General features: G+C 45.0%; 1 protein-coding gene across 4 annotated transcripts in view; it reads left to right on the forward strand.

Annotated features, from left to right (window-relative positions):
• Tmem8b (transmembrane protein 8B) overlaps positions 1-21,999 on the forward strand; it is a 27,216-nt gene extending 5,217 nt beyond the window's left edge. The window contains exons 2-13 of one of the 4 annotated variants that reach the window (XM_013026559.1): positions 425-614; positions 1,278-1,485; positions 7,411-7,544; positions 7,833-8,101; positions 8,686-9,011; positions 12,844-12,937; positions 13,108-13,231; positions 13,313-13,455; positions 13,589-13,767; positions 20,328-20,474; positions 20,630-20,769; positions 21,068-21,999. In XM_013026559.1, coding sequence (XP_012882013.1) covers positions 425-614; positions 1,278-1,485; positions 7,411-7,544; positions 7,833-8,101; positions 8,686-9,011; positions 12,844-12,937; positions 13,108-13,231; positions 13,313-13,455; positions 13,589-13,767; positions 20,328-20,474; positions 20,630-20,769; positions 21,068-21,428 — 2,315 coding nt within the window. In that variant the 3' untranslated portion in view covers positions 21,429-21,999. The remainder of the gene's footprint in view (positions 1-424; positions 615-1,277; positions 1,486-7,410; positions 7,545-7,832; positions 8,102-8,685; positions 9,012-12,843; positions 12,938-13,107; positions 13,232-13,312; positions 13,456-13,588; positions 13,768-20,327; positions 20,475-20,629; positions 20,770-21,067) is intronic. The other 3 variants (XM_013026556.1, XM_013026558.1, XM_013026557.1) reach the window with 3 other exon arrangements.
• The last annotated feature ends 796 nt before the right edge of the window (positions 22,000-22,795 follow it).

Genomic DNA, 22,795 nt, shown 5'->3' on the forward strand with positions numbered 1-22,795 from the left:
ACACACACACACACACACAAGAGCCCATGCCAACACACACACATACACACACACACACACACACACACACACACACACACACACACCTCCTCTGTTTTTGTTAAGCTTGGCAAGAAGAGAACAATGGCATCTAAGTGAGGGGGCAGCTAAGAGTAGAAGGTCATATAAAAGGCCCTGGTTTTGATTCCTCAGTTTAGGTTTCAGCCTCAGTTACCATACCCGTAAGATGAGTTTAGTTTGTTTTTGTTTTTGTTTTTTTAAACAAAGTCTTTGTAAGGACTAAGCTATGCCTAGGGCAGCATAAGACCAAGTTCCTAGGAGAGTGTTGTGAATTGATGCTGTTGGTGAGGGAGACTGGCATGCCTCTTGCCTAATGAAATGCCTTCTGTCCTGCCTTCCTCCTTCTCTTTCTCCTGCTTCCTAGGAGGCCTTTTCCTGACGGATTACTCCACCTGCTCACCTCGAAAGCTGAGTCCTTTCCGCTCATTTGCCAGCACTGAACTCTTCCACTTCCATGTTCCAGAGGACACGTTCCTGGCGGTTTGGAACCTCATCATCTTCAAGGAGCAGGGGGGGACCTTTGGGGACCACTGCCCAGACCAAAGTGTGACTGTGTGAGTGTCTGAGTTACCTCTCTAGCCCCATTTCTAATCCTGGCCACTTCCAAAACTGAATTGTGATGTGATACGCATGCCCCCCCCAATCTATCTTCTGACCCCAACTTTGGCCCTTAACTATTTAATTTTGGAATGAAGTATGACTGAGAACTGAGTGTGGACCATGACCTCTGTTATCTGACTACTTCCTGACTTCTGTTTAACAGTATGAGTGTCTGAGCTAATCTCTTGACTCTTATGGCTTTTTTTTGGTAGTTTGTTTGTGTATGTGTATGTGTGTATGTGTGTGTGCGTGTGTGTGTGTGTGTGTGTGTGTGTGTATGTGTGTGTGTGTGCACGTGCCTATACTGAGGCTTGAACTCAGAGCTTCAAGCTCTTAGTTTTTTCCATTCAAAATTTGTGCTCTACCCCTTCAACCAAACCCCTATTTCCAAATTTTTGCTGGTTAATTGGAGATAAGAGTATTTCGGATTTTTCTGCATGAGTTGGCTTCAAATTATGATCCTCAGATTTCAAACTCCTAAGTAGCTAGGATTACTGGTGTGAGCCTCTGGCACCTGACTTATTTTACTGCTGTTGAGTAACAATTCTTTCTTTTCTCCATTTTCTACCCCCCACCCTACTGCCTGTTTTCCTCCTCTCCAAATTCTTGTCTCCCAGGTATTTCCGGTCAGGGGCACCCCCTGTCATCAATCCCCTGCACACACACTTCCCAGGGGACACAGCTGTGCCCGGGGTTTTCTCACTGACCCTCAGCTGGACGCTGCCCAACCGCACCTCAGGCATCTTTAATGTCAGCAGCCCTTTACCTGGGGACTGGTTCTTGGCTGCCCACCTTCCCCAGGCCCATGGCCACATCTCTGTCAAGGTGGGTTAATGCTGTAAGGGGCAGGAGGGGTCAAAGCTGCTTCTCCATCTGCTGGATTTCCCCCACAGGTTACCTGGCATATCAGTACTGGGGCAGGCAGTTGGAGGCCAGCAAGTCACCTGGTGAATGGTCTGCAGCAGAAGGCCTTGGAACCTTTAGAGAACTTAGTAGTTACATGGTAGCTGAAGGTAAAGTCCAGTGTCTAGAATCAGGCTCTGGCACTAGAGAGTAGTGTCCTGCCCAGATGGAGGGAACCAGGGTTACTTTAAGGTGGTCAGGAGCTAACCAGGGATTGGTTGAATCTTCTATACAAACCCAGAACTACTCTTGTTCTACATTTTGATTAATAATTACAGGCCATAGCCCTGTCTATAGTGCATATGGAAGTGTATTCTTTTTCTGTCATAGTTTCAGACAGTTCCCCCAACTCTGGAATACCGGTTAAAAGGAAGCCATGGGCAGCTGGTGTCCCTTCTGACTGTTGCCTTCCTTTCCTTTGAATATCAGCACTGAATTCAAAGAACAAAGACTGCTAAAGTCTAGAAAAGGCAGGTTATTGTGGTTTAGAGGACAAGGGAATGCCAGTGTTTTCCTGTCATTCTTGTATGTTAGATAGACTGGGCTTCCTCCTTGTAGTGAAGGGATCTGTAAGTTTCCAATTCTTGTTCATTGAAGGAGAGGTAGGATGTGATAAGGTGGCCACATACATGGGCCCTGAGGTTAGGGTGAAGGGACTGAGCACGAGCAGAATAAGGATGAAAGAACAGGACATTATAGAGCTAGAAAGCTAGTGAGGTTTGGGCATTGAGAATTGAGGGGGGAAGAAATTTCCAACCAGGTTGAGTTCCTTGAAGTGTGGGACTCTTTTTGTGACAGACTCACCTTCTTTCATTGGAGTCCAGTGTTCAGAACAGGTATTATTAATGAGCTGAGAATCACATGGCAACAAGTTCCCTGGCCCTGCTGTTGCTAGGTATATAAATGAGGGCTGAGGTAGTCTCAGGATAGGCTTACATTTCTTTCTTTCTTTTTTTTTTTTTGTCAGTTGTGGAGCTTGAACTTAGGGCCTAGATGCTGTTCCTGAGCTCTTTCGCTCAAGGCTAGCACTCTACCACTTTGACCCACAGCTCCACTTGCAGTTTTTGAGTTGCTAATTGGAGATAAAGTCTCACGGGGACTTTTCTGCCCAGTCTGGCTCCTCAGATCTTAGCCTCCTGAGTAGCTAGGAATACAGGTGTGAACCAGTGACATCCAACTAAGGCTTGCATTTCTTGAGAGTAATGTATAAGAAGGCCTGGCAGTCCTCTGGATAAGATATGCTGACAGCTCATCTGGAAGAGGCTCTGGTTATAGGTAGGCTTTGACTGGCATTAGAGATAAGTATTGTTCTACTGGGATGGATCCCTTCATAGGACTTTGACCAAGTTTCATGGGTTCTGCCCTTCATCCCCTGATCCTTGATGTACTTTGTGAGAGCTGACATAGATAATCCTCCATCCCATCTCCAGTTAGTCACCATCTTTCTAGGTAAGCAGGAAGTACCTAGAGCCTGGGACAATGGGGAATAAGAACATGATTTGAAATGCCCAGACAAAAGGGAGTTAGGCAGCAAGAAAAGAATGAGGTCTGACATGCGTCTGGGCATAGCAAGTAAGGCATAGGGAACTTAATACTGCAACTGATGCCACTGCTAGTAATGCTCCCTGGGAGGCAGTGAGACAGGGAGAAGAGGACACAGTTTTACCTTGTGTATGAGTGGCAGCTGGTCTGGACACCAAGTCGACTTGTTCTAGAGGCAAGGATCTTGTGTATGGCTTTTCTAAGAATTTGATTACATTCTGGAATCTTATGTGAGCTTCTAAGGATCCTTAAGGTCTCCAGAATGGCCAATTTCCCAATTCAAACCTGAAGATTCATTGTCTAGGACATTTCTCTATCTTCTCTACTTCATCTTCTGTGAACCATAGTCTTAACTTCCTGTGAGGATTGGAAAACACAGGAAGTTATGTGGGTTCCAGGGAGGCCTTGGTCGGGGCCTGAAGAAGTCCAGTGATAAGAGTTCAGTTCTAGGACCCTTCTCAATTTGGGGGATGATCTCAGATATTCCCTTAACTTTTTGCCTTTTAGCACCTGAATTGTACTAGGTCTCAGGTTGGGTGCTGAAAAAACTGAAGTGAATAAGTTGTATATTAGTGAGATACAGGGTATTTGAAGAGGATGACAAAGAGAAGGCTAACATCTTGGTTAGGAGGTAAGGCTCAAGGGTCAGGACATAGGGAAAGGTATTTTAGGTGGTGAGAGTAGCATGGGCCAAAGCTCAGAATGCAGAGCTGGATTTATTTAGTGTTGGGTAGGTAAAGGAGATGGAGTCGACAGAACCTAGGGTATAGAAGGCCTAGAAGTTTGAACTGTCTGGAGACTGGTCGCCTGGAAAGGCTATAAAAAGGAAGCAACTTACTTGGTCCGGGCCAATCTCCTAAACTCCAGTTCCATGTCTGCTAGACCCTGTGTCTGCATTATTCAATTCATACTCTTAGCATTTAGCACAGAGCATGGTATATAGTAGGGTTTGGCAATTTTTTTTTTTGCCCTTTTTGTCACCTTTTCAAACTCATAATGTCTCAAACTGATCCCATTTATCCTCTTGTTCTTGTCCCTTCTTTCCTATCAACTGATTCTTTCTTGTCCCCCTGTCCTCCATCTCCTTGCCTTTCCTGCCTTAGCACATGTGCTCATTCTATGGCGCCCAGTTGCCAGCCTGCCTTGAGTGGCTGGCTGTTGGGTCGTGAATACCACCTGGCACCCAAATGGCTCATAAGTAGAAAGTTCTCCCAAACGGCTGGGCACAGGTCTTCCTCGAAGGCCTCTTCTTTCCAGTCTAAGATTCAAATGTAAATAAAGCAGGTAAAATGGTGAAAATGTTTGGAAGGAAAGCAAAGAAGCAGATGGTATAGAAGACTGGATTCTGTTCAGTCTGTTAACTAGGACCAAGCATGACTCAATGGTAATGCAGCTGAAGTGATTAAAATCTGCTAACGGTGCCTCTTCTGCTTTTCCTCCTCCTAAGTTATTTTATTTATATTTCAACTAGGTAATATATGCACCTGGTACAACATTCGAAAGGTACAAAAGACATGCAGTGAAAAGTAAGTCTTCCTCTTCCCTCCTCCTTCCAGTTCCCAATTCCTTCCCCGGAATTATCTAGTAACTGGCTTTTAAATTTACTTATTTATTTGGTACTGGGGATTGAACCCAGGGTCTCATTCTTGCTAGGCAAGTAGTCTACCACTTGAACTATATCTCCAGCCCAACCAGATCTTTATAGTTATCTTTACTTCTTGATCATTATCCTCTTGTCTTTTGTGATAGTATATCACATCTTGCCTCTCTTTTGCCTACCATCCTCTTCTCTGTCTTGATCTATTATAGTGATGATAGGTCCTGGAAAAATTCCTTTTATTTTTTCCAATCTCTTGTTGTATCTAGCACAATTGTTTTAAATACTGTCTGTGAGTTAATGCCTTCTAAGAGTAGTCGGCTAGGCCTAATTTCTTTTAGTCTCAACTTTATATTCAATTGCTTATTTGTTATTTCTAATTAGCTGTTTAAGAAATGTCTCAGGCTTAGTATTTGTAAATCAAAGTTAAAAAAAATCTGATTCTCAATTACTTCTCCTAATCTGAGCTTCTTTCTCTGGTTCTTTTCTTTCATTAAATGTCATTGTCATCCACCAAGCTGTTCAAACCTCAAATTTAGGTGTCATCCTTGATTCCTATTTTCACTTTATCTCCCCACATCCAATCCATAAAGAAAAAGTCTTGTTGCCCCTACTTCTAAAAGAGCATGCCGTGAATGTGTCTACTTCTGTCTACTTCCACTTTCAGCACATATTCCCTCAGCTTTCTCCTGGGCCACCATTGTAACCTCCTAAATGATCTTCCTGCTTCCACTCCTGCTCCTGTAGACTTTCCATTTCCAGCACCTTCTCTGGTGCTGACTGTGGGCTTGTTGGTTATGGGTGATTCACAGAGAGGAGACCAAGTGTTTTTGGGCATGCCACTTTAAAGAAACTCAGCCCACCCATATGAGATGCAGAATCTATCTATCTTGTCCTTCCATTTCAGGATCTTTCAGACTCTTACACTCAGTTTGGATTCTGTGTTAGTGGCTTGTAAGAACCTGATTTCTGTTGACTTTTCCCAACCCCACTGCAACTTCACTGCAGTTCTTCACCTTCCCTGGTCTTCCCTCCATATTGAGGGGACTGGATATGTGAGTGGTACAGTTGAAGGAAGGAGCACATTTTTATCAGAGAGGTCACATGTCCTGATTGCTTATTTGAAAACAAGAAGAAAGAAAAATATAGAGCAGTATTTTTTTCTCTGAACTGTCTGACAAGGAAATGGACCATCTCCTGAGCATATATCTTTATCCTTGGTACTCATTCACTGTGATTATTTTACAATCCTGACTTAGGAGATGGGGGTAGAGTGTCACTGAAATGCCTTATGAAGAGTGTTTCTGATCATTGGGGACAAAATAGTCTTTTGTTGACACCAAAGATGAGGGACATCTGTTCTAGATATCAGAGAGAAATTTCTGAGCATCTCCCTTGGTTCAAGAGCTCTCTGAAGGTGCTGTCTTTTGCAATTCAGCAGCACGTACTTTATGCTAGTGGTGTGCTAGGCACTGAGCATGCATTGGTGAAGAGGCACAGAAACATTTCACACAGATGGTAATGAGAGCTTCTGGCCTGAAGCTATCATGGCCCCCTTCCAGCCTCCTGGAGCTTTGCTGGAAGTCAGTGCCTTGGGCTGGCTGTTCTTGGCATGAAATGCAGTAGGATGTCAGGGCTTGGATCTTTTGTCCCAGAACAAGGCTTGGAGGTATGTCTTGGGAAGAGTAACAACACCAGTGAGTCATACCCTCTAGGTTATATTGGGTCAGCAAAAGATTATTTTGTCCAGAAGGTTAGAAAAACCTAATTAGATCCTGGTGCCCCTTGACTGACATGGGACTTCGATGGCTGCAAGTACCATGAAACAGGAATGATAACAAATGGGACTGTGCACATGGAAGAGTGATGGGGCTCTATAGGCTGCAGAAGGGGCTAGGGAATTTGTTCAGGATGAGAGAAAACAGGAGATGTGATCTTGTCCTCTACTGGCAGAAGATACAGTGTGAGGCTGAAGAGCAGGTTGTATCTGTGGACCTCAAGGGCAGAGTAATGGGAGGGGGATAAAAAATGCCAGGTTTTGGTTTCACGAAGGTCAGAATAATCCCCAGCTTGATTGATTCATTATTGATTTATTTATTTGGCAAACATTCATTGTGAGTTGTGCATACTATGTTAGGCCTATATCAGGAGAACAAAAATAAAATAAGACAAGTTGCTAATAGTCTGGAGATTGTCTGAGAGCTCATTAATGGCTCTCACTGTTGGGATAGAGCAGAGGCTTGACCAGCACATGTGAAGGGGCAAGTTGAGGAATAAAAATAAAGATTCAGATTGGCTAGTGGTTAGCAGGGTTGTATTAGAGGCCTTGAAGGAGCTTTCCATTGTCCACAACAGAGCCAGTGTTCTGGTTGGGGGATTAGAGTTGTTTGAGATTACTGTGAGTTGGGGCTGGCCAGCCATGCTTAGGAGGGAGAGTTGGACTGGGAGAAGGTATGATGAGCAGCATCTGATTGTCATCTGGGTCTGGTCATCGAGCACTGAGGATCACAGCAGATCTTGCAGGCCCAGGTAGGTGGGAAGTGATCAGAAAGGACTACTCAGAGCTTAGAGAGACCGTAGTCAGAGCCCTGGGATTAGAAGAGGCCAGAGGGGTTTCTTTTGGATTAATCTAGCAAGTTCTTACTAGCACTAGTTTAGTAGCACCCTTGCTATCTTCCGACTTCCTGTCATCCTTGCTTTTGTCTCAGGGTCTCCAGGATGAATGTCAGTACCTTCTTCAGCCACAACTGATCATCAGGCGTTTGCTGGATGTTGCTGTGTTGGTTCCTGGCCGTCCCTCAGAGCAAACCCTTTCTCTCCACAATCACTCAGCCCTGTACAAGTAAGTTGAACAAATCTGGCTCCTCTGGTTGTAAATAGGTGGCAAGGGGGCTCTTTTGGCTTCTTAGCCACCTGCCTGGTTCTGCTCTCCCTGCCGCCAAACTAAGTTTCTTGGGTGACCTAGAGCCCTAGGGTGGGTTGGATTCCCACCACAGAAAAGACCCAAAAAGGCTCTATGTTCCTCTGTGTCCTCTAGTCCATCTCTGCTCCTTCATCCTTTTGTTTACCTCTTTATGGTATCCCTCTCATTTCTCTGCCTTTTCTTGCCCCCAACCTCTCCTCTGCCCAGGGTCTTTGTGCCCAGCTTTACTTACAGGGTTTCAGCACAGCTGGTGTGTGTGGGGAGCCGAGCGGTGTCTACCTGCCCCCTGACATTGCGCCTACGTCCCAAGGCCCCACCCCTGCACAACTCAAGCTCTGTGGCCTGTGGAGGTGCCTCAGTATGCCAGCTGGAGCTAGCACTGCCTCCCTGGGGACACTGGGTCTATGTGCGTGTGGAGACACCATCCCGTGGCCCCAGTAGGACTGTCCGCTTCCAGCTGGTTGTGCGGTTGCAAGGTCAGAACCCCTACATCTACCCTAACCACCCAGGCTGTGCAGACATCTATAGCTGGGAGGTGACCCAGGTGGCCCTCTGCCATGTCCCTACAGTCTCCCCTGTTTCACCCAGGCTCCTTCACACTTCTGGAGGTCACTCCTTCCTAGAATTCTAAGTCACTGAGAAGCCTTCTGATTGCTTTTCTGCATCTGATTCTAATGAGAGAGACTCTCATTATCTGCCCCTCTCCGGTGTACACTGAATCTATATTGTGTATATTTTTCTTGTCTTAATCTCTTAGTTTCCTGAGGTAGATAGGGACAAGGACATAGTCCTTGCCAAAAACCCATGGGAATCAATGAGACAGTCTGTCACATTTAGTTTTATCTGTTTCAACAGCATTTTTACAGCTCCTTGGAAGGGACATTTGATCTTGATTTCCTCCAGTATAACATACTATTAGCTGGGGCCACTAGGAAACCCTTGTACCTTATCCTGTGACCCTAGATGCCCCACACTCTCAAGGAATGTGGCATGCCAGTGCTCACCCCCTGTTCTTCGTTATATCCCATCTCACTTTGTTCTGTTTTCCTCTGCTTCACAGAGTGCCCACAGCCCAGCCTATCCCGAGCCCTGGTCCCTGGAGCTGCCATGAACATGCCTCAGTCCCTGGGCAACCAGCAACTGCCTCCCGAGCTACCATCCCTGGGGACCCCAGTAGAGGGACCTGGGACCACATCTCCACCTGAACACTGTTGGCCTGTGCGCCCGACTCTACGCAATGAGCTAGATACCTTCTCTGTCCACTTCTACATCTTCTTTGGGCCCAGTGTGGCCCTTCCACCTGAGCGCCCAGCTGTGTTTGCCCTGCGGCTGTTGCCAGTGCTCGACAGTGGAGGTGTCCTCAGCCTGGAGCTCCAGCTCAATGTGGTACTCTGTGAAGAGTGGGGTGGTTTGCCCTGTGGGGGAGCCTAAAGGAAAAGGTGTCAGGGGTACGAGGGCTTTTATCTCCTCCAGAAAGCCTGTCCAGGGTGTTTCTCTCTATTTGTAAAATTAGGGACCAAGTCTCAGTCCAGTTTTGGTTGACAAGCTCGCTCCGTATTGCTCACTATGAGTGGGATGGAGCCATTTAAAGCAACTCAGAGTAGTCCTGGTCCTGGTGTTCCCACACACATGCACAGGCTTCTCTCAGGGGTGATTGTTCACTTTTTCTTGTTTCTCTTCTGCAATGAGGGATCATCCTTTCTTGAGGCCATGAAGTTTGTGTTTGGACAGTTTCTATTACTAAGGGTATTTTTGAGGTGCCATTGAAACCTACTTCCATGAACATTTACCTACTGAGCTTTGTTTTGTCCAGTAAATACTCTTCTTAAAAATAATTAACAGACTTTTTCATAGTACCAGGTTTTGAATTCAGTCTTATACTTGCTAGACAGGTGTTACCACTGAACCACACTTCTAGTCCCCCCCTCTCGCTTTTTTTTTTCTTCTGGTTCTTTTCAGGAATATTTTTCAGGTTATTTTGCTTCCCACTTGGGCTTGTATTTAGAATGTCTATTTTAGGCTGCCTATAGTTGTTTGGAACCCAACCCAACCACACCATTGCATTCAGATTTTTTTAGTTGAGATGGAATCTTGAATTTTCAGTCTGGGCTGGCCTTGAACCTGATTTTAAAGCACAACCTGCCCATTCTCTGATTCTCAGGTAGCTAGGATTATAGGCATGAGCCATTGATACCCAACATAGACTTTCTTTTTTGAAGTTTTAACTTTATAGAAAACTGAGCAGAACATGCAGCCTTCTCATATGCCTCTCTCTTCCTGCAGTTTCTTTTAATGACATCTTGCCTTAGAGTAAGTAATAAGTTCATTATATCCCTCAGCCCTTCGTGCTTTCTCTCAGTCAGTACTGACACTCTACCATTTGAACCACACCTCTAGTTTCTGCTTTTTGCTGGTTAATAGGAGACAAAAGTTTAAATGATTTAGAATGGCTGTTTTTGGATCCACTGACGTCTGATCTTTATTTACTTTTTTTTTTGTACTGGTCCTGGGCCTTGAACTTAGGGCCTGGGTGCTCTCCCTGAGCTTTTCTGCTCAAGGCTAGTACGCTACCACTTGAGCCACAGCTCCACATTCAGCTTTCTGGTAGTCTCATGGACTTTCCTGCCTGGACTGTTTTCAAACTGTGATCCTCAGATCTCAGCCTACTGGGTAGCTAGGAGTATAAATGTGAGCTACTGGTGCCAATCTTAATTTTCTTTTTGAGACAGGGTCTCTCTGTGTATAGGTTTAGCCTAGACATGGTAATCCTTCTGCCTCTTCCTCCCAAATGCTGGGATTACAGGCATGCATCACTGTGTTCAGCCATATTCTACTTTAATAGCCTTTCAGATGTATCATCTCTATATCTCCAAAGCTGATACAATGTTGGTTCTTGGGGCCCTGGCATCCAGAACTCTCCCCATCTATCACCACTTCTTCTAGTCATACTTTGGTCATGGTGTCTCTAGAATAGATGATCTGAGGTAATGTGACTAGGGTGGCAGGCAATTCTTGGATTTGTACAATTAGACCAAGTGATTTTTCTGAGCTACTGGATCTTACTATCAGATCATCTGGGCCAGTGGTAAACTAAAATGCCTGGTCTTTTTCCTTTCCTTTGTTTTTTTTTTCTTGAGAACAATTGTATATAAATATTTCTATTATAAAAATAACAAGATCATATAAAAACTTTGGACATAGAAGAAAACATTCTCAATAAAACTGTTTAACTTTTTGGCATGCCTCCTCACAGCTCTTCTCCACATTAATGGCTTTGTTTAGCTAGTTGTAATCCAGGGGCATATACATTTTGATCCCTTGAGACTGTGAACTGCTGCCAATTCCCATCATGTGTTTTTACAGTGAGGTTTTTTAAAACCTAAATGGGAAAATGTATGTCTATACTTGGGGCACTGCTTGATATTGGTTAGGTCTGTGGACCTTGTCCACTTTGTATAGCTCATATATTTATGAAGCCTGTGATCTTCACATCTGAGTTATTATTGTCTGCGTTAAACAGGACTAGGATGAGGACAGAGTCCTGTGGTGAGCCATTGGAGGTTATCTGCTTTGATCATCTCCACTGGGTTTTGACCCAATAATTTATGTACTAACACCTAGCCAGAGATCCTTTTTAACTGCATTATCCCTCAGCTCTGAGGGCAGGGACCACCTACCTCCCCACTAGGAAATCTGAGTACTGTACTATAGTTTGGTGTGTGTGTGTGTGTGTGTGTGTTGGTTCTTCAACCTGAAGCCATGCCTTATAGTCATACTATTTCTCTCTGACTCAGTTCTGGCTAAGACTGTATTGTTTGTATTTGCTTATTGCCATGCCTATGGGCAAAGACAGAGATTTTGATATGACTCTTAAATTTTAGAGCTCATATCAGACCAGCCTCACCATATCATTCTTTTTTCCTGAGTACCTGGAGAATAATGGTCTAGTCTCTCCCCAACTATCGTAGCTCTTACCCTCTCCCTCTTTTCATTCCTCTCCACTCACTCTGATGAGCATCTGCTTCCATTTGTTCATTTGCGTACTATGACACTTGCTGCACACCTTATGCAGCCTGTTTGATTTATTTGAAAAGGTATATCATCATTTCTACTCCGATATTTTCCTCCACATTTGTTCTTCTTTGGCTTTCCTGAAATGACTTTCACTGAGTAATATACTTGAACATATTACTTTGTGAGATTTATAAGCAGGTTCTAAGAAACTCACTTTTAGGATTAAGGACATGGGAACATAACAACACACAGCTTCTTTGGTGAGAATTTCTCTGGACCCAGTGCTTCTCAGGCCCGCTTGCTTGCTAAGCAGTGGCTCTTCCACTTTAGCCATACCTCCAGTCCCTACCTGTGCTTCTCCTGGTGACCTGGGCTGTGATCGTACTACCTGTGCTTTCCTGTTGCTGGGAATGACACGTGCCAACTACCACCCCCATCTCTGCTCTCAAGTAGCGAGGTGGCTTGAGCTACCTGGACCTTGGAGACTGATTTACCTTTATTGTATGCATGCACAATATGAAAATTCACCATGCTGCTTTCATTACTTGTAAGTTAGGATCAAACATGTGGCTCACTTCTAGGGATTTAAACATTTTTTTCACCTCATGGTCTGTTTTATCTCACTCTTTGTGTTTGAATCAGGTGAGATTATGGTATTCTGATACTTTCTGCTTGCAGTCAGCCCCATACATTTACTCCTGGGGCAGGGGGCATCAGGTTTCTTTGAATTCCAACCAGCTTGCTACATTTAATACTTCTGGTATTCCATTACCACCATTCAGAATTCAAGATTGTTCTACTGAGAAGTGAGTTTCTTTACAAGCCTCTTGCCACTCAGCCTCAAGGCAAGATGACTGAAAACCTTAAATTGCGTTGGTCAACAACTAGTCTAACATCTGGCACAGCTGCCCTGTCCCCCAATAAACTAGATAGGATAGAAAAAGAGGGTGTGCTGCCTTTTGAAGGGAACTTTTTCATCAGATTTTGATGAAAGATCGCTGCTGTGGACAACCTGATGCTTTTCAGTCTTGGCTTCTGAGAATGGAGTCAAGAGAGCAGAGCAGCATGTGTATGTGTGTGGGGTGCCTTGGGAGGTGGGGAGAATACACTATCCAATGAGATGAAAGATTGACAGATGTAGATGTTGTGATGGTGAGTCAGGAAACAGTCTTAACACAAGGCTGTCCATACCTGTTCTACCCAGAGTTCCCTGCACCAAGAAAATGTGACAGTGTTTGGATGCTTGACCCACGAGGTGCCCTTGAGTCTGGGTGATGCTGCGGTGACCTGTTCCAAAGGTGGGGTGAGGAATAGGGAAGGGGAGGAGGCCAGAAGTTTCCACAGGGCTGGGTGAGGTGGCAGGGGATGAGGCAGGCCAGATTAAGGCCTCTGGGAAGTTAAAGTGGGTGGGTGAGGGTTTCTGGGTCCTGATCACATGCTGATGTGCGTCCCTCTCTTCTCCCTTCAGAGTCTCTAGCCGGCTTCTTGCTATCCGTCAGTGCCACCTCCAGAGTGGCCAGGCTTCGAATCCCATTCCCACAGACAGGGACTTGGTTCCTGACCCTCCGCTCTCTGTGTGGGGTGGGGCCTCGGTAAGAGATTGCTGGGCTGGTTCTGGGATGGGTGGGTGTGGTTCATGCACAAGGTAATTGGTAGTGTGTGCACACATGCAGGTTTGTGCGGTGCCGCAATGCAACGGCTGAAGTGCGGCTGCGCACCTTCCTGTCACCGTGCGTGGACGACTGTGGGCCTTATGGCCAGTGCAAGCTGCTGCGCACGCACAACTACCTGTATGCGGCCTGCGAATGCAAGGCTGGTGAGTGTGCTGGGTCTCCTGGGTTTTAGGGTGGCCTGGAGGGGTGTGTGAGCTGGGCCCTAGCCTGGGTGGGGGCCAAAGCCCCCATGGCTGCCTTCTGTCTTCTTCTACTCCTCGCCTTCCCCACCCACAGGGTGGCGGGGCTGGGGCTGCACCGACAGTGCCGATGCACTCACCTATGGATTCCAGCTGCTGTCCACGCTCTTGCTCTGCCTCAGCAACCTCATGTTCTTGCCACCCGTGGTCCTGGCCATTCGGAGCCGATATGTGCTAGAAGCTGCTGTCTACACCTTCACTATGTTCTTCTCCACGGTATGCAGTGGTCGTCCCTGTCTTCACCGTGTCCTTGTCCGTGGTGGCGGGCAGGGGTCTGTATTTCTACCACGTTCTCCATGGGGGTGGGGACCTCTTTGTCTTCACCATGTCTTCTAGAACAGTGCTTTCTTTTTTGTAAGGTACCTTGAGATTAATGACTAAAGCTGTTTTCAACTTAATATAACAAGTGTGTGGCTCCAGCTGTTTCACATACTGCCTACCTAGAAGGTGAAGGACAGATACCTTGACTAACAACACCTTGGCTAAGAAACTGTCCCAGGGTATGAAATTGTGTCTCTACCTTTACAGGGTGTGAAATGCAGAGATGTGCAGAGTCTTCACCTTCCTCATGTTCTTGTTTTGATGTGAAGGGCTAGCTATACTGTGCTTATGGCTTCTACTGTACTGGGGATTTCAGCTCTTTAGTGTGTTTATTGGCATGCCCATGTTTTCCCATGGAAACTTCTAGAAGGTAGAGGAAAGCTCTGTATTGGGCAATTGATGTAGGAAAAGTCTGGCTCTCAGAGTCCTGAAGCATCATGGGAAATGATAATGCTTTAAACACCTCCATTTCATTACAGAATCTTCACAGTTCTTTCCCTGAGATTTTCCACCCTTATATAACCAGAAAGATCCATATTACAAGCAGAAGTTTCAGATACTAATAGGAAAGGTAGAGAAGAGGATCTGCTAGATTTAACCCCCAAGTATTTTTCCTGCAAGGATTCTGCATCTAGGGATCTCGTTATCTCATCAGTGGGTTTCTGGCATCTTGTGACACAGTGACTATCTTAGATGGATTCACACTCTCCTAATATCTGGGCAATAAGGATATCACAAAAACCCATCTGTGCTTTCTTGGTGTCCTGCAGTCCTTGACATATGGGAGAAAAGTAGGGGACAGATGTGCTGAAAGTGAAGGTCACAGGAGCCTCCTGGGTGCATCCACAAATGAGGCAGCGTACACTTATCACCATGTCTCTAGAGAGAGCTTGGCTCTTTTGGCAGGGTAAAAACGCATTCCAATTTTGCCTGACTGGGCCCCTTTTCAGGCCTGCTCTGATAGTGCCTCATTCTATTTTTATACCAGACACTATTTTTCTTATTGCCAGATGCCCTTTATACTGCTGTTTACCAAATCCTCTAGCAACAGCTGTTCTGCCACCCTACTCTTGGCTCCAGGCTGATCTAACGTGACTCACAATTAGTAAGATTACTTTTTTTCTTTTAAACAGTGCTGGGGTTTAAATTCAGGGCCTGACCTCCAGTCCTTTTTGCTTTCACTATTTTTCAAATACTGTTTCACTTTTTTGCTTGTGATGGCCTGCTACACAGTTCTATTTATGTATCCCGCATGGCTGATATGACAGGCTTGTATCACTGCATCCAGGTTTTAATCGGTTGAGGTGGGATTTCAAGAACTTTTTTGCATAGGACTGACCTTGAACTGTGATTTCCTGATTTTGACCTCCCAAGTAATTAGGATTTCAGGCATGAGCCACTGCACCCAACACCCCTACTTTCATAGATAAGGCAAATAAGTAAGAGAATAATGAAGAACTACTGGTTCTGAGGCTTTCTTTATTTTTATTTTTAGGGTCTGCTCGTGGGCCCACGTGAACTCTGGGCCTGGGTGCTGTCCCTCAGCTCTTCAGCTCAAGGCTAGCGCTCTACCACTTGAGCCACAGCACCACTTCCGGCTTTTTTCTTTTTTGCTTATGTGGTGCTGAGGAATCGAACCCAGGGCCTCATGAATGCGAGGCAAGCACTCTACCACTGAGCCACCTTCCCAGCCCCTGGTTCTGAGGCTTTAATTGAAGTCATGCTTTTAATTCTAGTTATTTTTCCACATGGGTCAGAACAGAGCTGCTGGCATCCAGTTTTCCAGGAGAATATTCCCCATCATCCCTCCTTTCTATTATTTCCTTAGTTTAGACTTATTTCTGCATCTGTGTCCATTGAAGGACCCATTGGTGATATTGCAATTGGCACTACCACCATAGAAGAAGGTCGGTCATTTTCCTGTCTTAAAATTCAGAATAGTTTATATTTGGGAGTACTTTAGAAATTTACACATATAAAGTGTTAAAAAGATTTAAAAAAAACAGGCCACAACCTGACATTTGATTTTGTATGTAACCAAATAGTTTAGCTGATAACAGCAGCAAAGGGACACATATTGAACATGTGCTATGTTAGGCACTACTAATTTAATCCCCACAATATACTGTCATAATAGGTAGTCACGTTTATTCTTTTTATGTGTATATGTGTGCTAGTATCAGGGTTTGAACTCAAAACCTTGAGCTCCAGCTTGGCTTTCTTTTCTTTTTTTTTTTTTTTTGGTCCAGTCGTGGGGCCTGAACTCTGGGCCTGGGCGCTGTCCCTCAGCTCTTCAGCTCAAGGCTAGCGCTCTAGCTTTTTTCTTTTTGCTTATGTGGTGCTGAGTAATCGAACCCAGGGCCTCAGGCATGCAAGGCAAGCGCTCTACCACTGAGCCACCTTCCCAGTCCAGCTTGGCTTTCTTTGTGTGTATGTCAGGGATGGAGGTATGGAGCTTGGACTCAGAGTTTGCATTGTCCCTCAGTTTTTCTTGCTCATAGCTGGTGTTCTACCTCTGAGCCATGCGTCAGTTCAGGATTTTGCTGGCTAATTGCAGATGCAGTCTTATAGACTTTTCTACCAGGGCTGGCTTCAAACCATGATTATTTAGGTCTCAGCCTCCTAAAAAGCAAGGACTACTAGTGTGAACCACTGGCACCCAACTTCACTTTCACTCTTATTATTTTCATTTGTTTGTTTTTGTCTGAGACCAGACTCAAACTTGGTATCTGATGCTTTTACTCATTGGCTGTCACTTTACCACCTGAGCCCTGCCATTTTGTTAGATGAATGAAATTTGAATGCTTTGCCTGGAACATGAATGATAGAGTCTAGATAGTCAGATTCTAGGTTCCTCACATATAATCACTGTGTGAACATGGATTGGTAATTTCTAAACTAACTTCAGTGCTTCAGAAGTCCTCAAGTATTATAGAGAAACATGTGACCTCAACTTAGTACTTTTCCTTAAATCCTTTTTTTTTTTTTTTCTGGTCATGGGGCTTGAATTCAGGGCCTGAGCCCTGTCCCTGAGCCATTTTGCTCAAGGTAAGCACTCTACCACTTTGAAACACAGCACCACTTACAGGTTTCTGGTGGTTAATTGGAGAGTCGTATGGACTTTCCTGCCCAGGCTGCAATCCTCAGGTCATCAGGCCTCCTGATGAGCTAAGATTACAGGTGTGAACCACCAGTGCTCGGCTTCAAATTCTTTGTTTGTGTGTATATGTGTGTGAGCGTTGGTACCAGGACTTGAACTCAGAGCCTCATGTTCTTCTGTAGGTTTTTCACTCAAAGTTGGTGGTCTACCACTTTGAGCCACACATCCACTTCTACCTTTCTTTCTTTCATTTTTGATGGTTAACTGAAATAAGAGCCAGATTTTGTCTGCATGGGCTGGCTTCCAACTAGGGTCTATAGACCTTAGCGTCTTGAGTAGGTGAGCAACTGTGCCTAGCCTCTCCTCAAATTCTTGTCATAGTTCCTCCTTTTCTTTTATCTTTTTTTCTATTTTTTTGTGATGCTAGGGACCAAACCCAGAGTCTTATTCATACGAGATAAGTGCTCTGCCACTGAACCACATCCCAGCTCTCTCATAAGAGCCAATCAGGAGATAAGAAAACAGAACCAAACCACAGGAGTGATGGTACACACCTGTAATCCCAGCTACATAAGAAGCATAGGTAAAAGGATCATGATCCAATGCCAGGTCTGGGCAAAAGCACAAGAACCTATCTGAAAAAATAACTAAAGCAAAAAAGGGTTAGGGGTATGGCTCAATTGGTAGAATGCCTTGAAAGTTCAAGTTTTAAGCTTGGTACAGCCAAACTAAAATAGAAACAAAACCAACAAAACAAAACAAAACAAAAAAGCCATATATAAAACACTTCAGTGACACAACTCTAATCCATATAGTCCAAGCCATAGATCGTTCTTAATGCTAGTTGAGTCCTATAATTAGATCTCGAAAGCCCAGGTAGAGCCCACATCCTGAGACCATTCAGCCTTCCTTGGTTATTGCTGCTATCTTGGCTACAAGCCTATTTTCTCATTACCTTTTTGGTTCCTCAATCATCACAGGTAATTTTCCATAGCCCTTGGCGAAAATCACATAACTGCTTCTAAAAGAAAACATAATTAGGCAACAAAAATAAAAGAGAAATTGTAAGTTTCATTATATCCTGACTGCAAGTATTGCAGTCTTTGCATTGATTAAATATGCTTTCATTTCCAGTGTGATATTCTGTAATGCCTAGTTTCATCATTTTTGAACATTAGATGAACTGTTTAGTTATAAAAATGTAAAATAATGCACATAAAAACAATTTAGGATAATTTTCTGTGGGGGAGGGTTCTGGAGTTTGAACGCAGGGCCTCATGCTTGCTAGACAGGGGCTCTATCTTGAGCCATACCCCAGCTCTCTTTTGCTTTACTTATTTTCAAATAAGATCTCAAGGTTTTGCTCAACCAACCTCAGACTGTGACCTTTCTATCTATGATGTTCGGATCCTCTTACCTATGGCATTCTATGTAACTGGGATAACAGATGCATACTGCCATATCTAGCTTCTGTGAGATGGGGTCTTGTCATCTCTTTACATGGCCTTGAACATTGGTCCTCCAATCTCTCCCACTCATAGTTGTGAACCTCTGTGCCTATGCCAGGATAATAACCTCAGATATAGCATTCAGAGCTGGGGAAATGACCAACTTAGATTGGAATTACATTAATAGAATCTAGTTTGTAGTCTTAATATCTTTAATTCCCTAATTTAAAAAATTATTTATTTATTTTTATTACTTATTTATTTTATTGGTCCTGGGACTTGAACTCTGGGCCTTGTCACTGTTCCTGAGCTTCTCTTTCTTGAGGCTAGTTCTGTATCACTTGAGTCACAGCTCTAATTCTGGCTTTTTGGGTAATGTATTGGAGATAAGAGTCTCATAGACTTTGTTGCCCAGGCTAGTTTTGAACTGCAGTTCTCAGATCTTAGCCTCCAGAGTAGCTAGGATTACAGGTATGAATGAGCCTCTGGCGCACAGCTTTAAAAAGAAATCATTTCTAATACTTCTATTGCTATTGATAAAAGGAATACTAATATAAAAATACTAATATAAAAATCAGCTCACAAGTTTTAGTGGAACAATTTCTTCCTACAGCAATCTTTTAAAAAATTTATATTGCTATTATTAAGGTGATATACAGAGGGGTTATCATAAACACACAATAATCTTAATTTGGATTTTCTACCACCTTAAACAATTGCTCTGACTTTTTAAAAGCACATAGAACATAATCAGCCATAGAGCATTAGTGAGAAGATCTCTCTAAAACCCCTTTAAGAAGAGATACTATTTCCATTTCTCCCACTTTTTTTTTAGTGCAGAGAATTTCCTAGGAGAAAATCTGTTGTCTGTTATTCCTCTAGATATGTCCTTGGTATTTGGAGAATCAGCTTTGCCTTTTATTCTGCTGACCTGTATTCTTATCTTAGGTCAAATGTTCATTACACGTTCCTCTTCCAGAAACTTTTGGGCATTTCTTTCTTTATACTTGAAAGTCAGTCATATGGAACAAGTGCTTGGTTAAGCCTGAAATGTAAGAGTAATGCTTGGCAAGAAAATCCAAATCATAAATACATATTAAAAGTGATTTAGTGGCCTCTACTTATGTCTAGTGTTGGAGGGAGAGAATAACCAATGTCCTATTTGGTCTTTTTCTAGTTTACGTATTAGAAAAAAACCAAAATATTGATGCATTTAGGAAACAAATTAACTCTCACCACCGCTAAGAGAAAGCACTGTAAAAATAAACAAATCTTGTGGGCATAGTCAAAGTAGACACTGTCCCTTCTTCACCTTGTTTTGAATAGTGGGAAGCTCCAAGCTGTACTCCATGGCCTTAGCAACAGCCTTCTTGATTACTGTGCTCCCTGCCTCCTTGGCTTGGGTAAAGAGGATGAAGGAGGGCAGTTAGTGGAAGTCAGGAGAGTTAAGCCCAATTCAGACTCAGCTCTCAGGGGAAACTAGAACAGGCAAGGGAGGTTCAGGGTCTAGATTAGCCAACAGGCTAGAGCCAGATTCCAAAGCTTGGGCCTGGGTTGGGGATTGTTGCTGGGACCCACAGTGGGCATGAGGAGAGAGGGAAGGGATTGGCCTCAGCTTGTAAGTTCTGGGCCCTTTGGCCTGTCACTCACCATAGTATATTCTAGAAGCAGGAAGATTAGGAAGGTGAGGACCACAGTCAGAGATGCCAGATACAGCATATGAAGCCAACCAGGCCTCTATACTGCATGCTTCTTAGCAGTAGGGGAGTCAGACATTTCCTCACTCCACTCACCTGTGACCCCTGACCTCTATTTCTGATAAACATCCCGATGGCTTCCTTCTCTTTGTTTTGTAGACCTGCACCTGCGCTTCAGGGCTTTTCAACACCTGTCATTTCTTTCTCCAGTTCTATCATGCCTGTGACCAGCCAGGCATCGTGGTTTTCTGCATCATGGACTATGACGTGCTGCAGTTCTGTGATTTTCTGGGCTCCTTAATGTCCGTGTGGGTCACTGTCATCGCCATGGCTCGTTTACAGCCTGTGGTCAAGCAGGTCAGTGCAGAGGGGCCCTGGGGGATAACCATAGCCAAAGTCTACTGGAAATTGAAATTCGTTCCTGCCGGGGGGGGGGACAGGGGGGGATTTTACAAGTGCTTCTCACCAATCAGGTCCTGCCCCTGCAGTGCTCTCACTTTGCTCTAGCCCAGCCCCTGGAGTCCTCTTTCCCTAGGTGCTGTATCTGCTGGGGGCTATGCTGCTGTCCATGGCTCTGCAGCTTGACCGACATGGACTCTGGAACCTTCTTGGACCCAGTCTCTTCGCCCTGGGGATCTTGGCCACAGCCTGGGTAAGGGTTGGGTGGGCTGAGGAGGAGGGTGGGAGGAGCAGGACTTGGGTGAAGGGTCTTGGCTATATAGTCTCCAGTTTAAGGTGGGTTTGGACTGTCATGCCTGGGACCAGCCAGGCATTGTGGTTTTCTGCATCATGGACTATCATGTGTCATCTGCCTACCGCACCTACTTCAGTAGTAGGCAGGCAGGTATCTTTAGGTCACAATCAGGGTTCAAGAGAAACCTGAGAATGACCAGCTCTGGCTTAGGTTCTAGGACCTCGCATTCTGAGCCCCGCCTCTCTGCCTCCCCCAGACAGTACGTAGTGTGCGTCGTCGTCATTGCTACCCACCCACGTGGCGCCGCTGGCTCTTCTACCTGTGTCCAGGAAGCCTTATCGCAGGCAGCGCTGTCCTACTCTATGCTTTTGTGGAAACCCGGGACAACTACTTCTACATTCATAGCATTTGGCATATGCTCATCGCCGGCAGTGTGGGCTTCTTGCTGCCTCCTCGTGCCAAGACTGACCGTCGGGTCCCATCTGGAGCCCGGGCCCGGGGCTGTGGTTACCAGCTGTGCATCAATGAGCAAGAGGAGTTGGGCCTTGTGGGCCCTGGTGGGGCCACTGTCAGCAGCATCTGTGCTAGCTGAGAGGGGCTTTGGGCCAGGCTCCTAGGGGATATGAACCCTTCCTAGGGTTCTTCCTAGGGCCATGGAGCCCACTTGGGGATGAGAGATAAGCTGCATTCCTCTCAACATGGAGTCTTTCTCAAGAACATTGAATTCTTTCAGGGACCTGGAGGCCTTCCCAGGACACGGGGGCTTCTGGAGGGCCTGGAGTCCTCCTGAGTCCATGGAGTCCTTTCTTAAGGACTGGAGCTATGCAGGGCACAGAGCCTACTCAGGACAAAGGAATCCCTCCTAGGGATGTGGAGCCCTTCCCAGCAATCTGGAGGCCTCCTACAGACATGAATTGTTTCTCATGGAGTCCATCTTGGGGGAAACTGAGTCTCTAGATTTTTGTGAGAGACTCAGTAACTCTGGCTTCAGATTTCCTTCCCAGAGGCAGTGTGTGTGTGGGCTGGGCTGGGCTGGACTTGGAAAGGGGTGTTGCAGGACAGATGGAGCTGGGGCAGGGTTGATGGTGGGACAGGGATGTAGGTGGAATCTGATTTGTCTCCAATGAAGTATATGTTGGTTCTATGCTGCATTTTCTTTCTTTCTGAGGCTTGGGGTGGGAGGAGGGAAGGAAAGGGACGGTGGGAGACCAGTCTGAAGATGAAGCTTCTGCCCCATTGTGCAGCCCTCTACCTGGTTCTTGCTCTCCTTTCTTACCTCCTGATGGCTGTTTCTCAATCCCTGTGGATTCCAGCCTCTAGTAGTGTGTGTGCATGTGTGTACTAGGTATGAGTATGCATGGGTACATGTATACTAAGACAAATTGAAATCAGTTACATATCCCCTATGACACACTCCCAGAAAAAGAAGTTGAGGTGCTTTGAAATTGGAATAACAGATACAAGTTTAAGATGCACAAAAAATACCTCAAGAATGTTCCTATTTTGAGCCTCCATTTTCCCCTAAATGCCAGAAATAATCTTTTGTCAGTTGGAATTTCTCTGTTTCCATGGGGGTCATAGCTGAGTTCTGAGGGTCTTACATAATGTCAAGATGTCAGGAGAACATTCTCTCTGGTCACGTCCATACTCCACCCATCCCCTGAGATTTCCATCATCCCATCTGGCTCCCAGTCAGGGACCAGACAGATCAGGTGGATGCTGGAAGGTTTCTCGTTCCTGTCAGTATAACTCCTCAGTCCTGAAGTTCCGAACACCTTGGCTTTCCAAACATTCTACAAAGTCATTTCTACTCTGGAGTCCAGCTCTAGGTTTTACTTAACAAACAAGGCATGAACCGTTCCATCATTTAAATTCTGTAGACATATCCAGAGTCTTGTCTCATGATACCCTTCTTTTAAGAACCATCTGTGCCAGTGCTCACACTACATTCCCTCCTCCTCTTCCCCCCCCATTTGTTCATCTG

Source organism: Dipodomys ordii, unplaced genomic scaffold, assembly GCF_000151885.1.
Source record: "Dipodomys ordii isolate 6190 unplaced genomic scaffold, Dord_2.0 Scaffold95, whole genome shotgun sequence".
In the NCBI taxonomy this organism is placed as follows: Eukaryota; Metazoa; Chordata; class Mammalia; order Rodentia; family Heteromyidae; genus Dipodomys; species Dipodomys ordii.